At 32.2% G+C, this 25226-nt stretch overlaps 2 protein-coding genes across 2 annotated transcripts in view; one reads left to right on the top strand and one right to left on the bottom strand.

Annotated features, from left to right (window-relative positions):
• LOC149909593 (nose resistant to fluoxetine protein 6-like) overlaps positions 1 to 25226 on the bottom strand; it is a 40979-nt gene extending 15753 nt beyond the window's left edge. Inside the window, exons 1-3 of the mRNA XM_090119639.1 lie at positions 25039 to 25226; positions 17665 to 18003; positions 649 to 830 (exon numbers count right to left, since the gene is read on the bottom strand). Coding sequence (XP_089975765.1) covers positions 649 to 830; positions 17665 to 17911 — 429 coding nt within the window. The 5' untranslated portion in view covers positions 17912 to 18003; positions 25039 to 25226. The remainder of the gene's footprint in view (positions 1 to 648; positions 831 to 17664; positions 18004 to 25038) is intronic.
• Positions 11496 to 14128, top strand: LOC149909594 (uncharacterized). Its single transcript, XM_090119638.1, has 2 exons — positions 11496 to 11894; positions 12294 to 14128. Exons 1-2 carry the CDS (start codon positions 11791 to 11793, stop codon positions 14032 to 14034), a joined length of 1845 nt encoding a protein of 614 aa, XP_089975764.1. The 5' UTR covers positions 11496 to 11790; the 3' UTR covers positions 14035 to 14128.

Genomic DNA, 25226 nt, shown 5'->3' on the forward strand with positions numbered 1-25226 from the left:
ATTGATCACCAGCCGATTCTAGTATGAAATCGATAATATGCGAGTTTAAAACATTAGATTGTTTAGAATTTTGCAACATTAAATAACACTTATATATTATTTAGTATTAGGTATTAACTAATAAAGCTGAAATTAACAAGGCGTAGGATTCAAGATTAACGTTCATATAACATGAGCTCGTCTCATATCACTAACAAGTAACAAGCCTGGTGTGTGGTGCGAGGGAATTGTAGTTTCCGTAACGAGCTCTCAGCTCTAGATGCTTTGCAGTTAAACTCGGCCACAACTTTACTATTTTTAGAGACAAAAAATAGACCGGAGGTCTCTGTCCCTATTCGTGTATTGAGGTTATTTCGTTGAATTATTTTGTTTCTTTCTTTTTATGATTTATATTGGTTTAAATTTCCAGAGGATTTTCCTCATTTAATAATAATTAATTGATTGTGGTGCGTTTCGTGTTTTTGCTCAGTTTTCAAGAACCTTGCTTTACAATGTAGGTGTGTTTTTCTTGAGAGAAAAACTTGGAAGTTGACTCCAATACGATTTAACAATAATTGTATTTTATACCTTTTGGGTAGCCAATCGATATGTCGTAATGATTGATTACAATAAATTAAATATTTAAAAAAATATTTAAAAAGCGCTTACAATTGGTATGTGATCACCATCCACAGTTAGGTTGATTCTAGCAACGTAGAATGTGGTGGGAAAGGGCGGCACTTGGTCGTAATACTGCTTCAGTTGAAGGTCCTTGCAGGCGTTTATCGAACCCATCCAGTAATCGTTGCCAAACAAAATGTTTGGACTGTATTGACCGGACGCGTCGTAAACTGAAATATAAAATAATATAGATTAGTATTAGTGTATTGAGAGGTGATTGAAAGTAAATAAAAAGAGAGACTAATTTCAAGTTGCTTTTTTAGGATACTATTTTCGAAGTCAGAATAAGTTAATCTGTATTTGGTTTTCGAATTTTTTTGATAATGGTCTAAATATCATAAAAATACAATGATTTATATGAAATAAGTATACTTTAAATATATCCTTCAAATGACAGTCTCAATATCAGATAACGTGGGCTTACAATAAAATGATGATAGAAAACGCTTGGAAATAAATTCTATTAAAGCATTCAAACTTACTTAATACCAGGTATTCAATCCGCTTGCTGAGGATTCCATTTCGAAGAAAGATTTAAAAGGAAGCTAGAATTATTCCATTTACGTATACGTAAGCGTTGGTTAGACATATGACAGTCGCATATTTTGCTGGATAAAATCTATGCAAAGCTTTCATTTGAATCATAGATGGATTTGTAGCAGCTAAAACTCATGATCATGTTGATTTGTAGCAGCTAAACCTCATGATCAACATATTTAGAAACTTTGATCTGTTTTGTATAAAGTTAATGTCTTTCGAACCAAAAGTTTTGCCATTTGCAAACCGAATGTTGCTGATGTGGCTATAAAAACTAGCGCTCGAAAACGAATCAACCTAGAAAAGTTTTAATACTAGTTTAGTACTCAACCGCAGTAGTCCAAGGTGTATTCAGAGGTAACTAAGGACATTCTTAGAGATAACCATCCACATTTGCCTTACGTAAATGTAGACGACCTCGACATCGATAAACAAGAACTAAATAGTAAATATAGCCAATTACATAAGACCTAAGTTATTCATAATTGCAAACGAACGTACTGTATTGAGTTCGAAAACAAAAATTAAACAGCGCAGCTGGAGTCACACTATTTAAATAGGCAGAAGTTTACCTTCGCTCAGTAACTACTAACCCTATAAAAGCAGTGTAATGTATTAGGTATATGCTGGAAACTTCTTTAGTAGGTTAGTCAAGTTTCCACAACATCACTACATTAGTACATTATTAACTAACTGTTTTGTACTGAATATGTAAAGTAACGTAGCAAGCGTTGTTATGAAATATGAAAATATGCCGAGCAATAATTTCATTATGAAATATCAATATGACAATATAAATAAATTTATTGGGTAATATTAATAGCTGTCCTTGGTGAAATTTCGTATTTTAATAGAAGTATAATTTGTCATAATTTATGAACAATAACGAATAAATAACATAGTCGGTTTTGTATGCATAGGCAAGGATACTCAACACAATAATTAAGCGCAACTAATTTGAATTGTACCTGTTCATTCCTCATAATTCATGGTATATTCATAAAGGCAAATAAATGGAAGTGTCTCATATAAAATTCTGATGGACCACTCAGAGCAACAAGGATACAACGGATTACAAATCCAATCTTGTTTCCAGGGAGAATACTTAATAAATAATGCAATTGAACGAATGTTACATGCAAATAGCTATAGTCCGTCAGTTGTAAAAAGAAGGTTCGAGAACATTGTTAACATTAATGAAAGGAATGAAAGGTTTAATGGCAAAGTAAAACAAAAAGAAGGATACACGCACAGTTTTTATTGCGAACGTTTCCACGCTAGCCATTGAATCGAACGAACCCTATTGGAACCCTAATACAATGAAAAATGTGGAAAGTTACGACTATTGTGTTTGCTGCAATATAGTTACTTGAGATGAGTTAAATTTTACGTTTTTCTATTTATTTTTCGCACGTGAAATATTGCAATATTGCAAAAATTCATACGAGCTTTATTTGATAGAGCTCTACAATCACGAATATTGTAAAGTCGTTTAAAAAAAATTTGACGGATTTTCATTGTTTTTCTAGTTTTATAATAATACAAGTCAAGTGGTTAATCTTCACTAGGTAAATACAAAGCTGTTGTTCACAAAATAAATAACGTAAAAGCTTTCAAACTTCCGTTGTGAAATTTCAAATTTATTAATTAAAGCGTAAGTGTCTTAAGCGCGTCACACACGGTGAAGATACTATAATATTTTATCTTAAGATACTGTAATATTTTATATTTTATATATTTTTAAAAATATCTTATTCACAGTTCTCAGTTCCATATAAATTACGTTTTTTATATACTTGTAGACCTTCACTAGGTTACCTTTAAAACGTCATTATGTAATAATTACTCATCGCATTTAAATTCGTTACATTTTCTGAATACAAATCCGGAACGTACCTACTTTTTAATTACTTTCATATTTATGTATAAATAATAATGTTTAATATTTACGAAACTCATTCCAACTGTGTCGCCACGTTGTTTTATACTAAAAGATAAAAAATAGTTGTACTTAATTAAATTACAGTTGCAGTCTTTTATTTATTACTTCAATAAAGTTTTCCCAATTAGTCCATTTCGAATATCTATTTCTAGACAAGGGTTTTATGCGATTTTTGAGGCAAACACATAAAATTTTAGGTAGTTTTGTTTGTATCACAAAGAGGCTAGACAGGCTTTTAAAACGCAGGACTTTTTGAATCAAACGTTGAGTGCTTGTACGAAACTATTGTTTTCACAAAAAATTGGTTTCCGTTCCTGTAGTATGCGTGTGAACAATGTATTAGACACCCGAGGCAATTGCCTCGGGTGTCTAATAATTAATTAATTAACTCAACCGATAAGTTTCTACTAACGCCTTGGACGACATTTTGTGAAATTTATTGTTAGGTATAATGTTTCTGTAATAATTAGCGACATAATTTCATGGCAATATTATCCTTTATGCCTGTAGAGTTTAATTAACATAACAAAATATAAAAAGCTAAAAGAGTAAAAGTGTCTTATTTTAAGATATAATATTTTATTATGTCCAAATAGACAGTGTGTCTAGAAGTACATGCCATTCATTCATATTTCTTTACTTTAATTTTCAACACATATTTTTGACCTTTGTCTATATTCAATACTTCTAAAAACAAATCAACATTGTAACTGACATTTTCAAATGATACTGAAATAGTGAGGTTTTCAGTTAATTTAATTACCGAGTGGCAGTGCGATTCAATCGATAAAACATACGTGCAACGCAAACTATTCAGCCCGGCTTGTTCGCTGCAGCTGTCAGCAAAACTCGTGGAACATTTTGTATTAACATGTATTAATCTGTTATTTTGCCACGTGTAATTCGTTTTAATACATATATATTTTAATATATATTATTTTAAATGTACATTGATGTATTATTATTGTCCTTAATAGTGTTTAAATAATACATTAAAATTTAAAGAGAAAAATCGGTCCAATGAATAGCCGAGTGTTGCGAAACAGCTTATTAATATAAGGTAATTTAATCGGAACTCACGCTCCAATACACTCACCAAAATTTATTAGAACTCGCATTTATTAAATTTTATGAAATGCTCACTGAGAAAGTCTCTGCGATCACCCCTTATGGTTCAGGGGAATGAAAAATGTTTTAAGAATATTCATTTTAATAAGAACGTCAGATATTTCTCATAATTTTCATTGATCTAGGTACATCAAAGCTTCGTCCGGTTGTATCTTACCACTTGAACAAAATAATATCAGCTAAAGCTAAAGAGACATTTAATGAGTTATTGCAATCGACAAACTTTATTACGTTTTGCGGAGATATTCCTTTTTACCGATATCAAAAGAAGAGGTCATCAATTTAAGTGTATTTAGATACTCTATTGCATTGCAATGAAGAATTTTTATCATCTGTGCAATGTTTCTGTATGACCACAACATGATGTAGCATATTTTTACCTCAGGGGACTTGCAGACGTGTCAAGGTTTCCAGTTATGAAATATAATAAAGCGCAAACATTTATATTCACTTGATATCTGGAAGCCCTTAGCATATTTTATAAACCCTTGTCAATGTCGCGGCAAGGAATGACGTTAGTCATAGGATTAAAGCCAAACAGATTTCTTTGAGGTGCGTATAATTTGTGGTCAATGTTTTTAGACATTCACCGCGCTGTGGAGGTGCGTCAGTCATGGCCGGTCGGTGACCCACTTCTTGCAATTAATTATTGCCCGTAAACGAATGTGGAAAATAACAAAATCCTTCGAATAGCATGCAAAAAGCTGAAGTGGAGAGAGATAAAGAACTTAATGATGTTATAAAATCTGAAAATGCTACTTGAATGCTTTTCAATACAGTAAATGATTTCCCTTAAAATTTTCTGCAGAAAACATCTTGTAGAGAATTCTTTAGAAAGTATTTCAAGTATTAAATAAGAAGTCAGAATTCAATGTGCAATCTGTCCGAATAAAGTAAATGGAATTCAATACAACCAATGAAGGTATAATAATTACTAATTAGTGCAATATAAAATTTTGAAAGAACGCAATTATTAGCGAGCAACTTTGTTTGGTTACAAAACAGTAGCGTTTCCTTTTACAACACATATCCGCATCAGCACGTGTTTGATATTTACAGTTAATCGCGTATTACAAGTCAAAACACAAAAACTGGTACGTTTTTGTGGGGATAACTTTATTAATCATTTTCACATTGTTGTGTCACATGAAGGCATGTAAGCAGATGTGACACTATCCATTAGCGTTCACAACTAGGTATTTATTATTGTTAAGTTTTAATGAAATTTCCAATCTGTGACTGAAAATATGTAACATTTTAATACGTATGATTCACGAATATTTATATGGAAATCAAATACTGTAACGAGATTTATTCAATTGTGTTATTTAACTCTACATTTCTACTACTTTTCAGAGAGCGTGATTGTAATCTTGTTATATCTCATGTTTTATAATAACATTACAAGGTTGTGTATGATTTCATAATAAAAATATGTTTATTTTTATAAATGTATATAATATTGTCCTTGTAAAAAAAAATTGTACCTAAATTAATTGTATTAAACCTATTATTTTCATCGATTATATTATACATCTCATCATATTATTAAAAATAAATATAATATCTATATTTATCTTAACTATCAGTTTTATTTTTTATAGATTTATCTTTTAACCTGTATAAAAATACTATACAAGAAAGAAAACATAGCAGAAAGCTTGATCTGAAACAAATTCTAAATATGCGGACTAAAATATTTCGCCAGCCTTTGCATTGTTTAAATTGGCAATGTAAGCATGTGAAAACTCTAGAAAAGTCTTTTTAATCTGAGTCGTGCCGTCTAAAATATGCAGTGGGACTTTCTGTATAATTGCAAGATCACTTGCTCGTTTGTTGTTAATTCAATATTTACTATAGGTACTGTCTTTATAAAGGGATGCTCACTAGAAGTTGTCAAAGTAGGTCAGTTTCACAATGGACAAATTGAAATCAAAGTTACAGGTAGTTCAGAAGCTTTCTCTTCCGCTGTATTTAGATATAAATGAGCATTGTTCTACGAAGTGGACGGGATCGGTGGTATGTTTGCATTTGAAGAATGTTCTAATGAAAGATGAGATGAAGTTGTTGTTTGAATTAAAGGTTTCAAATGTGCTAATTGAGATGACTCGATAATAAAATCGTAGTTTTTTTAGGTGTTTCTGTTTGTTGAGATGAATTGTTTCTATTATAATACCTAAATATCTACTTATGTGTTATTCGATTCGATTCTTTAGACTCCTTCAAACTAGTTATATGCAGATACAGATAGAAAAACAGTTACCTGCTCGATTTGATAGAATTAATACATTTTATAAATTTGAAATTAAAATATTGCATTATAAGTTTTTTAAACACTGGCAACATATCAAACAAAAAATCGTTAGAACTGATCTACTACACAAGTTAATTCTTATCGTACCATCACCCATAAAAACATTGTTTAACAAAAAGGAAATAGTTATGGTAATTTGTAAATTGCATTAAAGTACGTAAGGTCAGAAATATTTTAAACATATTCATGCAAATTTACTCTTTGTGGTAATATTTGTTATAAACGTAATCTCTAGCTAAACTGGCATATTTAAGAGGTTTTTATGAGCGAGTAGCCTTGACTTTCTAATTTACACATAGATATGTGTTTCACTTATGAGATTTAGTAATAGTTGGGTAATTATTGTAAAATATCAATTTACAAATTGATTGTTGAATCACAATTGGTATCATATGATCGGACAGTTCAACGGAATCACATCAGTGTCTGTGACATCTAAGGCCACGTGATATGATCAAATTACTGTATGTCAGTATGTAGCAAGCCCATTATTGTACTAAATTGAACAAGATTTCGCTATCCATTAATAACTTTGATACAGTACAATATAAGTTACGGGTAATAGATTTCTATGAACAATTTATCCTAACACTAGAGCGCAGATAATTAGATGTAAATGAATTATTATGTCTTGATATTATATCATAATTGACCTAGTTTCTTTAAACAATGTTTGTAGAGCGTTTTGCGTCTAGTCGACTAATAAAATAATAACATGTTTTTACGCAAACTCTTAATAACAAGAAGGTAAGTCCATCAAGCCATGTAATTGTCTCTTAAAACAAGGACCTTGATGTTTTAAAGAGCGTATAACATGGTTAGCGTAAACGAACAAAATATTCCGTTGAAATTAGGTCATCTATGTCAGGTTACGGGGCTTCATGAAAAAAAAAAGGACGAAAAATATAGCAGGAAGGTAGAAGGGAGTTGACCGTATTGATGTCTCTTTTACTGCTACTTTAGTATTCACAGTCTCGATTAATTAAACTTTGGTCGTAACGCTAACAATCTTCGATATTTGTTGGGAATTGTAGATTTGTGGAAAAATATTTCGGCGTTTTAAACGCGCTGCAATCTATAATGCTATGAAGTTTCATATCTGTGATTCTAATTTATACTGGAGAAAAATATCAAGTTTTCATTAATAATAGCGACCATATATTTATAACTATACCTAATATTTATATATACTTAGTTATAAATAGCTGTACATGGATATCGATTTAATTCAATGTGATGAATTATCTAATACTAGGTATCAAAGGTATGGTAAAACCAGGTAATATTGCATGAAAACGTGTAAAAATTATAAATTAAAAATAAAAGAATTATCATTATTAAACTTTAATAAATACATTCCAATCTATACCTTAATATTTCAGAATTCTCTCGGTTTTATTTTAATTTGTACGAAATCGAATCTTACTAATTGGATTTGCCACACCCCGATGTTCAATTGAACTAAAATTTGCATATACATGCATGTTGGACGACAATGCACTAATATTATCTACATCTACCTCCTACATCTGTAGGGAGATCCCGGCAAGATGGCTACTAGTAAGAACACGATATACCCTAACAAACGATGCATTTCAAATAATAGTTAAAACAGTGTAACGATCTAAGTAAAGTTTACTAGTGTTTCCTCAATTTCAGGCGCAAATACATAATGATACGTTTGTAATATTTGCAAGAATTTTTCTTTGTATAAATACGCAAGAGAATTCGCGCTCGCAAAAATTAGGAGCGGAACTAGAAGTTGACGAATTACGGAAGCTCGTTATGTACACCGTATAATTTCACGAGCATCTCAAACGAGCACCGTAAAACTGCAATTGATGACATAATTTCTCATAAAAAGGTATTACATAAAAATAGACGTAGAGTTAACGGCGAATTTATATAAGGCATCATTGGTGGAAATTCTCGTTTGACTAGGCTATGTGTTCGGTGTCAACATAGTGTGCGGCGTACGGTGCGTGTGAGTGAAATGAATCGCTTTCACGGATTACTTGATGAAATTTGCAATTTACACATTATGAGGGTTTGCGCAAGTGCCTGCTGCAGCTAGCCGCGCGTGTGTCTCACGAGCGCGGGTCGCCGCTACGTTATATTATATCACAGGCCACCGAGCGCGCATTGCCCAATGTCCGACGCACCTGTAAGGTCCATCTCTTTGGAATCATTATTTTTTAATGAAAACATTGTGCAAGTCACTTCTCTTTCACAGTTACCGCGCTCTATTTTAAACGTTAAAACGGTTATTTTTTTGCTTCATGGTAGAGTACTCATTCGAAAAACGTAACGTTGTAGGAAGCGTAACGATATAGATATTTAAATACAATGGAATGTGTGTTAGGCAAGATAAGTGTTAATTCACACTACTAAACGTTTTTTTAATGAACAGATAATCTTGATAGAGTTAAATGATTACACACATTACGCACAATAAGTAGGTATTATCTTATCTGTCCAATAGATGCAAAAATTGCCGAAATTATTTGGTGGATTTGGTTACTATATGGATAGATTTTTAGCTCAGAATAACACGTCACATGAGTAGACATGCTAGAGTCTTGTGATTTTTTAGGTATGTACTTTCAAGTGAACTATGGTCACGAGTAGTAAGTCTGCAAGCTTTGTGTCTAACCATTAGACCCTCTTACAAATACAAGGAAACTAAAACAATGTAGGTACAGAGTGGGTGTTTGCATAATTTAAATGCTAACAGGCGGCGATGCTTGTAGCGTAGGAGCGGTAACGAAGCTCACCGACTTTAGGTTACCTAGTTCATAGAACTATGCACTATAGTACCTGTACCTACATTGTAAGCGACACGAGAGCGTCTTACTATAGACACTCAATTACTTTCATCACAAAAGTAGGCCGTCACTGCGATTATTTCATTCATAAGCGAATAAACTAGTTTGATTTAATCAGCTCCGCTGCTTACGTAATAATTACCGCTTCAACCATAGAGATTCTATTCGAAAGCGCATTAGAAAATTCTGTTATGTGACACTAAATATGTAAAACGATGTAAATTACGTTTTTTTGCAAATAAATTTTTGAGCAAACACGTCTGGGAAATTTTTGAGTCTTTATTCTATACGGTTTTGTAAGTTTCGAATGAAGAATGGGCAATAACATGACAGTAACCCACAAACGTTTTGCGTTTACTCAATCTAAAAGCAAGATAATGAAGCAAGCGTATATACAAATCTATGTATGTGTCTATATATATATTCGCGATTGTAGCAATAACACGTTGACGGCTGTTGTATATCGAAATATGCTCGAATTACAACGGGTTGTGTTCAATACACACATACACCTTTAATTAACCGAGTCGATGTGCAACACGTCCTAATAAATGTCGTATAAACAATATATAGTGTAAATGCATCGCGGTGAAAAGGTTAACGTATGAGTCGACATTTTATATGAAGAAAATAATTCTTCTTGGAGGACGTTAAGGTCAATAATATGTTACATGTATTATTACATACATGTAACATATTATTGATTATTGGTCTGACGAAGAATTACAAATAAAATATTTTCTTAACTTGAAAGTGAAACGCATTCTCTGCAAAATTGTTATTACAATTAGTGCCCTTAGTACAAAATAGTAAATACTGAATAATAATATTATAATATGTATATAGATATATACAATTTAGCTTTAGTACTCTACATGAATTTCTATAAGATTCTGAATAGAGAATATTGATAAAGAAAACAAAACTTAATTTGAAAGTTCACAAAACGTTACAACGTAATCGTAGATAATTAAAAATATATAAAAAAGAGTTTAAACGGATCAGATCGTATCGAATAATAGGATAAGCCCTGCTCCTGACGTTGATGATATAAAAGGTTTTTTACATAATATATAAATGCTGAATTAATATCGACTTCAAGATCTAGGTCTTTCGCTTTTGTCACAGGTTTAAGCTGAAATTCAAAATTAGTTGTATGTATTATTTTTATGTAACCTTTTGTTTATATTTATTTAAATACTAGATATTATTCTGACCAATTATTTCTGTAATATTTCATCAGAAGCGTATCGCTATGGCTATAGGCGGGCCGCGGGTCACAATGATATCTTTGATATTCCGGTCAAAAGGTAATTGACAACATTCTTGAGTAGGTACATATATAATAATATTGTTTAGAATTTAGGTCTAACCGAATTCTGGTATACATAAGTATGTTATTGAAGTTCAAGTAATTAAATATAAGAAAGGTTATCGCGATCATTACAATATAATAATTTATATTTCCATGACTATATGCCTAAATGCGGCACTTAGATATTAGTGTAAAAATATTATAGACTCGAGTTTAATGTGTAAGGTGTATAGGTATGCACATATATCAGAAGACGGCAGCGATGTAAGCATAGAATTAGAAAATTATGTTTATGTGTACAATTTATATACCTAGTTATTAAAAATAACTACCAAGTAGGAACAAAGTATAAGCCATACACTACTTACCCAGGGAAAGTATGAAAGTTTTATTACGTTAGCTAATAAGTATACAAAATCCATAAGTTTTATGTTTGTGTAACATTCTTTCAAAGATTTTCCGCGATCGTAATATTTTAATCAAATATTAAACAACCATACCATTTTTCATAGAGCATTAAACACGAATGGATTGTATTCAACTTTGGCTTTGTAATAAGAAAATATTATCTTTGTGCCAGCTACATAAAATAGGTTAGTAATCTATTTTCTTGAGTTATGTATATGTATTTTGTTTATCTATTATTACGTCTATATTTTAAGTATTAGTTGAAATGTGTCAGGTTCATTATTAACATTATTGAAACTTATATAAAATTAGGCTTTAAATTTAGACGAGGGAACCCATTATTAACAGAGTCGTGTAGTTGCAAAAGCCGCCATAATTGATTTTCATACAATTTGATCTATGAATTGAGTTTGAAACTTCATTTTTCTAAGAACAGTTTTATTAAAAATGTTCTTGTCAAAATCCGTTACTTGGTATAGAAAATTCATTTGGAAGTTTTCGTTTTACGGCAAAACCCGCTATAATTTCGAATGTACATAGCAAACCCCGCTTTTTCGAATCCGACCAATGACGTGCTTCCAATAAGTAAAAAACAGTATGGCGATTTGTTGTGTTTGCGTGAGAGTTCTCTCGAGTTTTTTTATGTTTTTAATATAAAAACATGGATAATTTAGTCACACCTGTAACGAAATCGAAAGAAAACACGTCCCGGAAGAAACTAGTGCATAAGGCCAACTGGAAACGAGAAAAGTTACGCCAAAATCGGTAAGTAAAGTTAACCTATATTAACGTACTTTTTGTCAATGGATGATGTTATGCAAAGAGTACTAGTCACCAATAGTGAACTGATTTTATACCTTGAGACGACCTGCGCTATCTAACGTAGTGTCGTAGTATGAAAGTAAAACGCTGTTTGCGAAAATAATATTATTAAATAAATATCTCTTTCGGTGGCTTATTTTATCAGAGCAATGGAGGCGATATCCGAGGATGTGGGTTCAAGTCCCATCTATAGTTGTATAAGAGTATTTTATTTTCTGATTTTAAAACTCGTGTGTTTATAGATATAAAATGAGCACTTGCAAAGATAAAATAAATAACAAACAAGTAAAATTTATTGCATTTGTTTATTTGAGTGTATTGAGTATTACTATATTGTTACAGGTATCGATCTCGTGGACTACCTCAATTTCCTGATTGCGGTCACAATAGGAAATCTTTCAAATGCCAAACCCTATCTAACCAAAGCATCCGAAAATTCCATTCAGGATTCTATCAGTGTGATGGAAAGTTGAGTCAAGACTCATATATAATCAAATATTGCAATATAGTAAAAACTAAGTCTGGAGAGTGTATTTCTAAAAGAAAATACACTTTAAAGTACTTTATACCGGGGGTAGATAAGAAACTCATTCCAGTATGCCGTAACACCTTTTTAAAAGCATTAGTTATTAAGAGAGACCGCGTCCAAGGTGTAATGCATCGTTTCTATGAAACTGGTACTCTACCGAAAGAAAATCGAGGAGGCAATAGAAATGCATTGCGTTATGAAGACAAACGTAAATCTGTCCAAGAATTTATTGAGTCTCTAAAGGGCCAAGAAAGCCATTACTGCAGGACGAAAAACATGTGCCGTATTTACCTTTCTCCAGAGCTGAACATTAGGAAACTCTGGAGAATGTACAACTCAACACGTGAACAGGAAAATCTGAAAGTTAAGCAACATTTCTTCAGGAATATATTCGTCACCTGCTATAACATAGGCTTTGGAAAGCCAAGCACAGACGTATGTTCGACGTGTCTGGAGTTGAATGAGAGATTGAAATTCGAAAAAGACGCAGCCACAAAATCTCGACTTATGATTGAAAAACGCGTTCACCGACTCCGATATAAAGCCTTCTATAGTATATTACAAGAAGAAGACACTGATCTTATGACGATATCTTTCGATTGTCAAAAGAATCTTGGATTGCCAAAATTATCCGACCAGTCGGCTTATTACAGTCGACAAATTAACTTTTACAACTTTTTAATAGTACAAGGATGTTCCAAGGCTAAATTAACCCCAGATAATGTAAATTCATACCATTGGAACGAGTCTTCACACGCAAAAGGAAGCAATGAGATTATAAGTGCTGTCTTTCATTATCTCAAATCTATGCAATTCAATGAGAACATCAAAACATTAAGGGTAATATCAGATGGATGCGCCGGGCAGAACAAAAATACCGGCATGATAAGTATGCTGGGAAAATGGCTTTTATCGGAAGCACCTAGACATGTCAAAAGAGTAGAGATAATTTTCCCTATTGTTGGACATTCATTCTTACCTGCAGACCGGGTTTTCGCTAAAATAGAAAAACAAATAAAACGCAAAGAAATAATTGCTTCACCTTCTGAATATACTGATGTACTAAAGGATCACTGCAAAGTGACTGACCTAACCAACATTCCCGTCTATGACTGGAAAGAATCATATGAAAAAATAGTAAAACCCACAACGTCTTGGCATTTCCCTTTCCAGAAGACAAAGCGTTTCTTCCTCACTAGAAATAAAAAGCTTGACAACATTATTCTGCAGGGTGAAATGACATACCGCAATGAAACTGGAATTAAAAAGATAATAACAAAGAAGAATAAAACAATTCAGATGATAAACCCCAACATTATTCAACCAAACAATATCACACTTAAACCAGCAAAAATACGTGATGTATGCAATCTTCTCAAAAAACACTATGGGGAAAAGTGGAGGGAGCTCGAATTATTGTACTTCTATAAGGAATTGGAATATAGGAATAGAGCAGTTCAGGTCGAGAATGAAGACGAGGAAGAAGACATAAATGAGGGGCCGGAAGAAAACCTTTGTGACAATGGCTTCGAAGATGAAAATTTGATGATTTAAGTGATGCCTTTTCCTTTGCTGGTTTGTGTTTATGAGATTTTTTATTAAAATTCAAACAATACCAAATTAAAAAAAACTGGTTTTTTTTTCGACTTTTATTTTCTTTTTTTGTAGAAAACAGTCATCAATAAAACAAATCAAATTAAAAATTATTATACTGACTCCTATAGGACTTTACATTGTTTGCATAACTTCATCCATTTCGATGACGTCATACAAATGTGTTCATTGCAAAAGCTGCTATAACATGGCATGTGCAATGCAAACCCCGCCATTTTGTAATGTGAGCGGCAGAACCCGCTATAATTAAAAAACAAATCTTAATAAATTCTATGTTTTGTAAAGAAATTATGAAAATAAATGTTAAATTCTATTCATTACGCATATAAGATTATGCATATGTATTTTTAAACGATATTACTTACCAGGGAAAAGCCTAGAACATTTTTTTTTATTTGTAAACTTTTTGTCAAAACTGTTACGGCGGCTTTTGCAACTACACGACTCCAGTCAGACTTATTGATTGTTTTCACAGCAGGCAGCTACCCATCGAGCAAAGAGAAATCTTATCTCGGCCAGTAATAACGCGAAGGCTAAGAAACAAAACGACCTGATAAAGCTTAAATGGATAATTTATCGGATATATCCTATGCGAAGTGTTTATTTCCTCGGCTAGGTTAACATTGCTCGAACAAGCAGAATGATAGTAATTTTGCAGGCGCTAATCTAGTGGCTTTTTGCTGGCGTTTTCCGTAAAGTACTTCGATTTACCTTTTCATCCGAATGCATCAGCACAAATTACTTACCAAGAGATACCTTTCGCTTGAATGAATATTCTTTACACCGAGTTAGCTTCTATGCAAGATTTTAAACAAAATATTAAAAAAATATGAAGAAAGATGAGTCTTGATCAATTTTACTTTTTTTTCTAGATAAAACTATTTATATAGCAATAAGTAATTTTTCCAAGAAAGCTGTAGATAAAGAGATTGAAACATATTCATTATTCATATTGTCTTCATTTTGTTACTTTTAATACAATTATTAACTCAAAGTGTAAGGATGTAAACGTGTTTCGCATTTCGCCGAAATTTCTTCAAGCGTCTAATTCTCTCATTGTTCACAAAGAATTCAAAGAGGCGCTCTTGACATACAAAACGATGTATCAACGCCCTACGGCCTGTATTTTATTTTCATATCCGAAATATTATAATATTGAAATATGAATATATGTATATTAATTATTTACTTTAATAGGTGTGATTTTATTTTGTATACAGAGTAAACAGTAAGGTACATTGTATATTTACTGACGTAAAAAAATACCTCAGCATACGAAAATGTGACTTTCCTTATTAAACCTCACATTCTATTATAAGATTCTTTGTGACAAACGAATTAAGTGTAATGTAGATAATATCGTATAAAAGACGGTTGCAAAAAGCTTTTTGTAGAATGATGAATGTGTTCTGTCGGATGTGTTTGTTTTATGGCTTTCTGTTTATGTTCCTCTTCCACTAAGTAAATACCGAAAAATACGCTTTTATAAACACAGTTTAGATTTATTTCCTAGCTCTTAAGTCTGAACTAACTAAAGCACACAATTAATGCTTGAAAGTGGTGAATACTAATGTCATAGATTCAGTCCTATGAAATAGGTATAATTTATGGGAGGGATCTTAGAGCAATGAATGAGAACGTGATAAAATGGAAGTGAAGCAATGTAATTTAAAAGTAATTTGGAGACGTCTTTAGTTTGTCGGCCGCAAACATTAATTATGATTTACGATATCTCATTTGTTGAAAGCGCTGGATAAGAATTATGGGCTCAACAAATATACCTAATAGGATTTCTCTATATCAGAAAGCGTTAGGATTGCTACAATGTTTATTTTGATATTGTGTGATTTGCCCTCTGTTGGATGCCGGTTTAATAAGCTTCGTGCGTGCGGCTTATAATATTAAATGGGTCAACAGTCTCTTTACGTTATTTATAGCGCTTAAATCATGCATTTATAAAATATTGCATTTATCAACTTATATTATTTTTTAATTTTATTAGGTTCGACAGTGACACATAACAATAGTGAAGATACGTTAGATACTATAAGAAGATACCATGTATGATGTAGCATTATTTTGTTGTTACATATATTATCTACTAGCGGTCCGCCCCGGCTTCGCCCGTGGTACATGTTTACGATTTCTCTACATAAGAACCATCCTCGTACTTCAAGGAATATAATAAAAAAAGAATTATCGAAATCGGTTCAGCCGTTCTCGAGTTATGCGCTTACCAACACATTTTGCGATTCATTTTTATATATTTAAGATTATTGAACATGACTACTTACAAATTGCAAAACTATTCAATTAATATTATTTTTAAGTCTCTTCAAATTAATCCATTTTTGAATCATAGTCACTATTGTATGTCATATTTTCTAGGTACCTTTAAATGTATCGTATTTTTCATGGTAATTAAATAAACAATTAAGTTCAAATTTCTAAAAGGCTAACTTCGGACAATTGGTTTTACAAATTCTTATTAAACCTCCCAATAAAATTAATATAACATGAGTCAATTAATTCTATACATTGTAATTTGTAATTATTCTTATATATTGTAATTATTAAGAACATAAAAAAATATTTCCTTGGCATTATTCTTTCCCTTGCGGTTGCGATTGCAATCAGTATAAAATTCAATTGAACTTCATTATGTTGATAAGGAGGTAGATATTGGACAAATTTGAAAAGTTCTTCTTTCATAACGTGGCTTTAGGGCAATCTAGCGGAGTGATCTAGGTGATACTTCAGACAGAATTCAATATATAGTAATACACGAGCAAAAAAACATTGATCTATCAAAAAATTGACGGGTCTCACATCAAACTAAGGCAGAGGGTAAGAGTAGCTTGTATATAATATGTATAATGTGGCTCTTGTCTGTAGAAACAGAAGATAGTATGAATTTATAGCGATTCTTAAAAGAAGTTTGGTCGAATGAACTTATTGTGCATATGAACACTGCACACGAAAGGAACATAATGCATGTGTACCATGCGGCATAAGTACTACTTGCAAAGAATACATACCTAATATAATGACGTTCTCGATTGTTTGTTAAGTATGGTTTGATAAATCTTTTTTGGTTAGACAAATGCATTTGATAAATCTTCGTGAAGGAACAAAAGAAGAATTGGCATCAGCATTCATTTTTTTAATTATCATAAATTGATATTGTAATATTTTTATGGAAGTTATTTTGCATAATTAGCAGCAATATTATGAAAGAACGTCAATGTCAAATAAACAGGGAAATATTATACTTAGTGGTTTAATTACGAAATGCATAGGTCAGCTTTTCTGGAGTTGCTCTAAGTTTTATAGATGTTGTTATTACTAAATCAATACGTAATTCTTGATAAGTTAGTTTTTTGTGATATATAATAACGTTACTGCAAATTGATGTCACAATTATACGCCTCATTATTTTTATATTTCACAATCGACTTAAATATTGCATAGGTTAGCACATACTTCAATCATACGTGTGGCTCTTTGTAGCCGTTTATAGTGTTAGACATAAAACAAACATTTACGAAAACAATAACATATGAAACTTACTCTTGGAGGCCCAGAGTTGCCCTTCGTTCAGTGCCTCGACATACGTCTTCATGTCAGCAGCACACTCGGCGGACACAGTGCTGTTGTCGCTTTGCATATACTCGAGCCAGTCATGATGATCAAAGAGGTTTTTCATCCAGGCCATTCGCGAGGCAGTCAATACCGCGGTATTGTTCGCTGTAGCACCCACAGCACTCACTAACACTAAGACTGTCACTAGCATCATTGTCTGCATTGTGTAGTACATATCGACACAGATTTCTAATTGAACATATCCGAATTGTCCGTTTAATTGCTATGACGACGGCCTTTAATTCTTCTCACGCATGTTGCCGGCCTCTGTAACAAAAAATATGTTTAGTAAAATTAAATTGTACGTTTATGCAATCTTTTATCTATTGTTGTAAGAGGATCTTTTGTTGAGCCTTATGCCTATACTTGTTTGAAAATAATATAATAAGAAAATCACAACATAAGAAAATAGACTAAGGAAATTTAACGTCTTTTGTAGCCGATATCGGAGAAGGTTTATAATTTTGTATTTACAGTGAACGACATTTAAGCGAGCAACACAAAGCTTTTAACTGAAATTTTCCATGTAAAAATGCATGATGTATTGTAACTTACATAGAGCTTCTATTCAGAATTTTTCGCTTTATGCTTTCAAAGCCTTTTGTTAAAGTGTCGTACCTGTGTACGCTTAAGGGGTCAACGTCAAGTAACATTATTAACTCGAACCGAAAATGACTATGTAAGTAATGACAATTCGTGATTTAATATTACAAATCATGGTATCTAACTAGGACAATCTATAATTTTTTCAAGGTGAGCGTGCTATTAAATATATTACAATAATTAATACATTATATTCTTTGGAAAATAATTACGAATACCTATTGTTGAAGTAAAAATAGAACAAAAGAAAGAGTAAAGAACCAAGATATTTAAAACCAATCAGTTATTAGTGAGTGTATGTATTTATGTAATAATCATTATTATAGGCACTTTGTACGCATATTGTTGTTAAAGAAAGAGCCTGGCATACAAATGCGTAATCATTTAAGTAAGAGTTCAAATGGTATATAGCGTTAAAAATGGGTTTGTGTTCTCGTTGTTGCGAATTTATGTAATACTTGATTTTCTTATTAACATAATACTGACATAACACCAATACCTACAGGTGATTGACCTGATTTTAAAGAGAAATCAAGTATGGTTAATGATATTTACCTACATACACAGTCCATGTTACTACGTGATTTAATAGAATATTATATCGGCTTTCGAACATAATGAGCTCAGCAAATATCCAAGTATTTAAATGTCTAAATTATAATTCAGAGTTTTAAAAGGTTTTTTCGTTAATTCTATAAAATCCTTTCCAATTAGTGTTGAGAAATATGAAAGGGATAAAGCGTAGTCGGTAAATTCCGACCCTGGAGCGGCTTTGTTCTTATTAGTACAATATCTTGGACAGGAGAACAATGTGTTTCTGACCTCCTAATAAGCTGGCAACAAATGGCCGTACACGAGCTTAAAAGAACCTAATCTGCACAACTACTAACGCCTATTTACCACACATAATATATGTACCTATACGCAATATTTAATGGAGCATGTTCAGATTTCTAGCTTGTGTAACTCAACCTTGATTTTATCGTCTGCTATTTCATTTATTTGTTATACAGCATATTTTAATATAAATTATATATAGGTATAAAATTCTCGTGTCACAATGTTAGTCTGCATATTCCTCCGAAACGGGTGGACCAATTCTCATGAAATTTTCTGTGCATATCGGGTAAGTCTGAGAATCGGCCAACATCTATTTTTCATATGTACCACGGGCGAAGCCGGGGCGGACAGCTAGTAAATTATAAAAAGTTTCGAAGGAAATTGTTAAATCCATAAAGTTTACAAAGTAAAATAGTTTGCTTAATTTTCTTTTTTTTGTTTTACATTCCTAACTTCGTAACAAGATACTGGAATCCACAATGTATTTAAAATTAATAAAAAAACCATTCGCCTTTACAAAGTTACGAAAACAATTCGAACTGCTGGCTCAGTTAGGTATCTTAAAATTTCTAATTATTGACCTTTCGTAAATCAAAAAACCACAGAACAGAAGACCAATCTGTAGATAAAATCAATACAATTAAACTTATCTATATTACAACTAGCGGTACGCCCCGGCTTCGCCCGTGATACCTACATGTTTAAACTATCCTATCTCTCAAGTTGGATCGAACTGCACATGTTGTGCGAATTTTATTATAATCGGTTAAGTGGTTTAGGACTTAGGAGTCCATTGAGGACAAACATTGGGACACGAGATTTATATATATTAAGATATGCACTTAGGTACAATATTATGTATAGGTAATGTACTAGCGCGTTTCAAACATTTTATATAATTTTATGAATTTAATTGTAAAGTACGGGATATGGTAGGTATCTACTTATTATAATTTCATCGTATTCAAATGTAAGAAAACGAAAACGTATTTAAATATTCCTTGTAAATGAGTCAATAAAACTCTATTTATAACTTCAATGGAAAGAAATAAATTCAATTGAAACAAATATTTTCTCAACCGTACCTATCTACTATAAAAGAAATTCAATATTTGGAAAGTAAGATTGAAGCAATTTCTATTCACTCAATTTAAGTACTAGGTTTTTATTAGAAGTAGGTACTCTCATCTAATTGATTTTGCCATTTTGCAAATTGCAATTCTTATAGAAATCTATCCTTTATTGGTTTGTGCTTAAGAGGCGTTAAGAGGGTTTTCTCTAATTTATGACTTTTAGGTTCATTTGCAATTGCAAAGTAAATTGAGTATGTATAAAAAATGATGCAATTTAGTTCAAAACTTTATAAACGTGAATACTATTCCAAAAAAAATGTTGTGTGGTTTTATAAAACCACGGTAAAAGTGAAACTGTTCGAACGGTTCCGAACACTGCTTTGTGTAGCGCATGTCGCATGACGGTCGGCTGCTGAATAGGTATACCTACTCGGCAGCCGCGATACACGCGACATGCGCTACCGGCTACACAGACCAAAAAGTTTGAGACGATGTAATAAAAGTTTCACTTTAAAACGTGGATTTTCATTAAAATTTAGTATAAACTTATTATAACTTGCCATCTGCTCGCGGTTTCACCCGCATAGACAAATGGGAGTGAAATATTGGAACGAGACAATTTACCAACGTAAAAAGTAGCCTGTGTCGTCATTCTCTAGTTTCCTAAATATCTTCTGAAATTAAATCATAACATAAAATCGCTTAGTTGGGACCTGAAAGAAAGACTAACAAACAAACAATACAATTTCACGTTTATAACATTAGTATCTAAAGATTCATTGATATATTTCATTTAAAAATACAAGAAAAATAATTATAACTGACTTTGATATCAAAACAATAAAAGCAATACGTATCATCACTGTTCGTTTTGCGAACAAATTGCTTTTCTCATATATACGTGTCTGAGTGAAAATAACAGCTTCCAGGCTTTTATTTGGGAAGTAAGAAAAAAGCTGTTTTAGAGATAAATTCTATTAAACCTAGATATTACAAATATTCCTAAATTGATGACAAATTATTTGATTGTACCTATTTACCATACCTACACTAATTAGGCGACGCTCACATACATTTTCATGAAAACAAAAACAAAAGCAAATTGCCTAACTCATAATTTATTTAAATTAGGGCCGGTCAGAGACAATAGAGAAGTCACGTCTACTCTTTGTCTGGTTAAATAAAGGGTCTGAAAATTATTTTTTTATTGCGAGAAATTTAGGCGACCATTTTTGTAATGATAAAGTTAAATATATAAAATGACACCCAAAATCGATACTTAATGAGATTAGTTATTAAATTGGCCATTACTTTATTTATCGTTGATAATAAAATACGATCGAAGTTAAATTTACGGTTCCACAACGCATTAAAACAAACCCCGCGATGCTGGTAGTAATACCAACGAAAAGATTAAAATGAGCTTCCATTGTCTTGCTGTTGTTTAGCATCACAATAGAGACTTCAAACGAACACCAATTAGGAACCATTGGGAAAAGCTTTCGAGTTTTAGATGAACGTGGTTTTGTGTCGCGAATACAAGATGAGGGATCAAACGGTTTGTTTTTGCCCATTTTTCTTATTCTCTGTAAATGTCCCTTATTTGTTCATGAACAATACGCTTTATTGTTATATTGACGCTTTTCATATTTGACTTATTTTATCACATAAAAATAAATATTATTAGCTATCAAATCATTCTACATTACAAACAGAACAGTCATATTAGCAAGCATAACATTTCACTATAATAATTTTAACATGCCTTGCCTGGCCGTGCCTATCATATCTCGGCTAATTCAACTATGCGGTTAGTCGTTATTACGTGGTATTTTGCATATTTTGTCCGCCACATCTCCTATGGAATTATGTGTTACCTAAATATTTCATACAGCATTCGTGTTTGTTTATAAAATTACTAATTTGAGATTGAGAATTCTACTGGGAACCACCGCCCGAAAGTACCTTTCCTAGCGTTTTTAATTTACTACAATATCTACAATTATTTTCTTAATTTCTGCTTAACACTTAGACTAAATTCACAATTTTTAATAATGAAAATAAATTGAAAGGGGTCGTAAGTTAATCAGCCTCTGATGATGATAGATTGGTTCTAAAATTCGTGACTGAAAAAAAGTCAATTTGACTAAATACTTTAAAATTGTTATTGCATTTGCAATTTATTTTATCTCATCTTTGTTCAACGCTTCATTGAAAATAGAATTTAATTTACTTACACGTACTTTAAATGCATAACAGTATTAGAATAAAATGAAATCTTTTGTAATAAACATGAATCGTTTATGAATAGCCTAAAATTTTAAGGGTCTGCAGAATATTTGCCCGAGGATACAATTTTGTATACTTTACGGTTTTAGCTTCTGTGAAAACATTTATATATCCTCTGGATACAGTAAATGGGTGTTTGAAATCCTTTCGTTTTACTCTATTATAACTTTTTAAAGACTCCCTCGGAGCCCATTTCAAAAAACAGGCAGAATTTTGCTTCAACTTAAAGTTCTATCTGTTTGTAAATATGCTGCCATAAATTATGTAGGTAATGCAAAAATAAAACAAAAATATAGTAAATTTTCGTTAATGTGTGCCGAATAAATTGCGAGAGTTTTTCTTTTTTACGATCATAAACAGTTCAATAGGGAATTATATTAAAAGCCCTATTATTAAAACTAAAAAACACTAGCATTTTCATATTTCCGCTGGGAAATAAATAAATGTGTTCAATGAAGCAAGCGACGGTCCCAAAGCAGTGGAGGGTTATTGTAGAACTGGCACAAGGGGACGGAAAAGATCCTTATAGGAAATTTATGATTGTTTTGCCTTTGTAAAGTAGTTTTGTTTATTACACAGGGTTGCCATGTTCAACTTATTTAAGATTTATGATCCCATATTAATAACAATGGAATTAAATGCCTTTACATATAAGACAAAAGACTCATATTATAACTACAATTTAAATTATAGGTTTGATTGATACGTACATTACTGAGATCCCAAATTATTTAAGCACATTTAGAAACCTTTATTATCTAATAATTACAAACTGTGCCTTTACCTGTATAACTAAATGTAGTGAAAAAGTTTATCTGTCGAAAATTTTATCTTTATCTTTCTCATACGTATTCTAGTGTCGATTTATTTTCCTCAACACCGATGAATCGAGATCATAAAGAGGGTTCTTGTGCGTGAGCTGAAAGCCACGTGGACAGGACTCGCCGGCGCGGAGTGTCGAATGTGTAAAATTACGATCCATCGACCAGTCGGCAGTCGCATGGGCTGATTCATTGAACCTCTCTGCGATCGCGCCTTAATGGCTAATGGCTGTCATCCTTCATTGTGTTCTATAGCCCATTGTTTGTATTGTCCGAATAATTGCTGTATGGAATAGGGCACATGCTTGTTATAAAGTAAAGGTTTCGTGCGACAATTCCACGATTCCTAAAAACAGGTTTATGGCGCGTATGATGTAACAAAACGTGACATACCCGATGCGCAAAGCTAACAAACGGTGAAAGTTCATCTCTGTAAGCGTCGTGACACGTGACCTCTGTGAAGAGATAGCTTCGTTTGCCAATGCTTTATGGGTTTGAATGTCAATGAACAAACCGTTCGATATATCTCGCGTGCAGAATATGCAACTAATCAAGCTAACTGGGAATTGGTGGATGACTGGATGTGTATTTCACGATGTTAATAAAATATGTCTACATCATCCGGTGTTTCCTCTTTCGTAGCAATAAAAAATATGCCATCACTGCCGCACACATAAATATTTCCTCATAATTGGTAAATATCGTTTTGCATCTGGTCCTTTCGATATTTCTCCACTTTCCACGAATACTTAAGTATATAAATAAACATATAGGCAGAAATGGAGCGGCAACTCTGTAGGACCTGTTCTTTTTGTGTTACTTTACGCAACTCATTCGATGCAATGTTTTTACGTCGGTTCCGTGGTACTGATTAATTCGGTTATGATAGAATTACTTTTCATTGCAGACACACAATACTATGAAATACAGACGGTTTGATGCAACGTTTAATCAAGTGCTCGTAATCTATATAGTATCTATACAATTTTGAAATATCCGCTCTAGAAAACTTAGGTTTTCAGAATTCTAAGTAATGATGACAATGTTTTTTCTAACTTCAACCTACTTATCGTTAAAACTTGTACGTGACATTTAGTTTTTATTGGTAGTGAGAGAGTTACTTAGTAAATGGATATTGAAAATTTTCAGATAAACATTTTTCATTATAAATGCCAAGATTATACCAATTTATGGACTAATTAAAATCATTGTAATAACGTTTCGCTCCATTAGTTATAATTGTTTTAGTGTATTAGACAAACAATTATTTTCAGATTAATGTTGTAATTTAGCGAAAAATACTGAACTACGTGAAAACACGTTATTTATACAAGCTTGAAAATTTTGAAAAGCGAAAATTTAATTTAGAGCCCTAAAGAATTTTATAAAAATTGATAATATTATCTGCCAGTTTACTAAATAACTTTTTTACCATTTTTAAAACTCTGTAAAAGGTAGCACTAAGGCTTAAGGAAAACCAATTTGTCTTTTATACTTTAGAAGATTAATGGGATTAATTCTTATCTGTATTATAAAAACGCTTCAAAGCTTTTCCGATAACTCGGTGTCTTGTTTCATTATAAGCTCTTCAGCTTATTGAAATTAAAAGCTTTTATATAATTTTTTTCTCAGTACATTTTTATATTAATATCTTTAATAAAAATTATCATACGAACCTTAATAATTTTGTCAAAGAGTTCAATGCACGCGGAAAACACTTCCTCCTAAACGAGCTCTTATTAGGAAAACGTTACGTTTGCGATGTAAACATAAAATATACGCGGAATGCTGTTACCAGCTGGCACAGAGTTGCGCCGGAGTCGACGGTCGTGCGGCCACTGCGGCTACCACCAGCCACCACCAC

The sequence above is a fragment of the Colias eurytheme genome, chromosome 3 (assembly GCF_061535395.1).
Source record: "Colias eurytheme isolate Ceu_HAF_F1 chromosome 3, ilColEury1 Martin Lab GWU primary, whole genome shotgun sequence".
Classification (NCBI taxonomy): domain Eukaryota; kingdom Metazoa; phylum Arthropoda; class Insecta; order Lepidoptera; family Pieridae; genus Colias; species Colias eurytheme.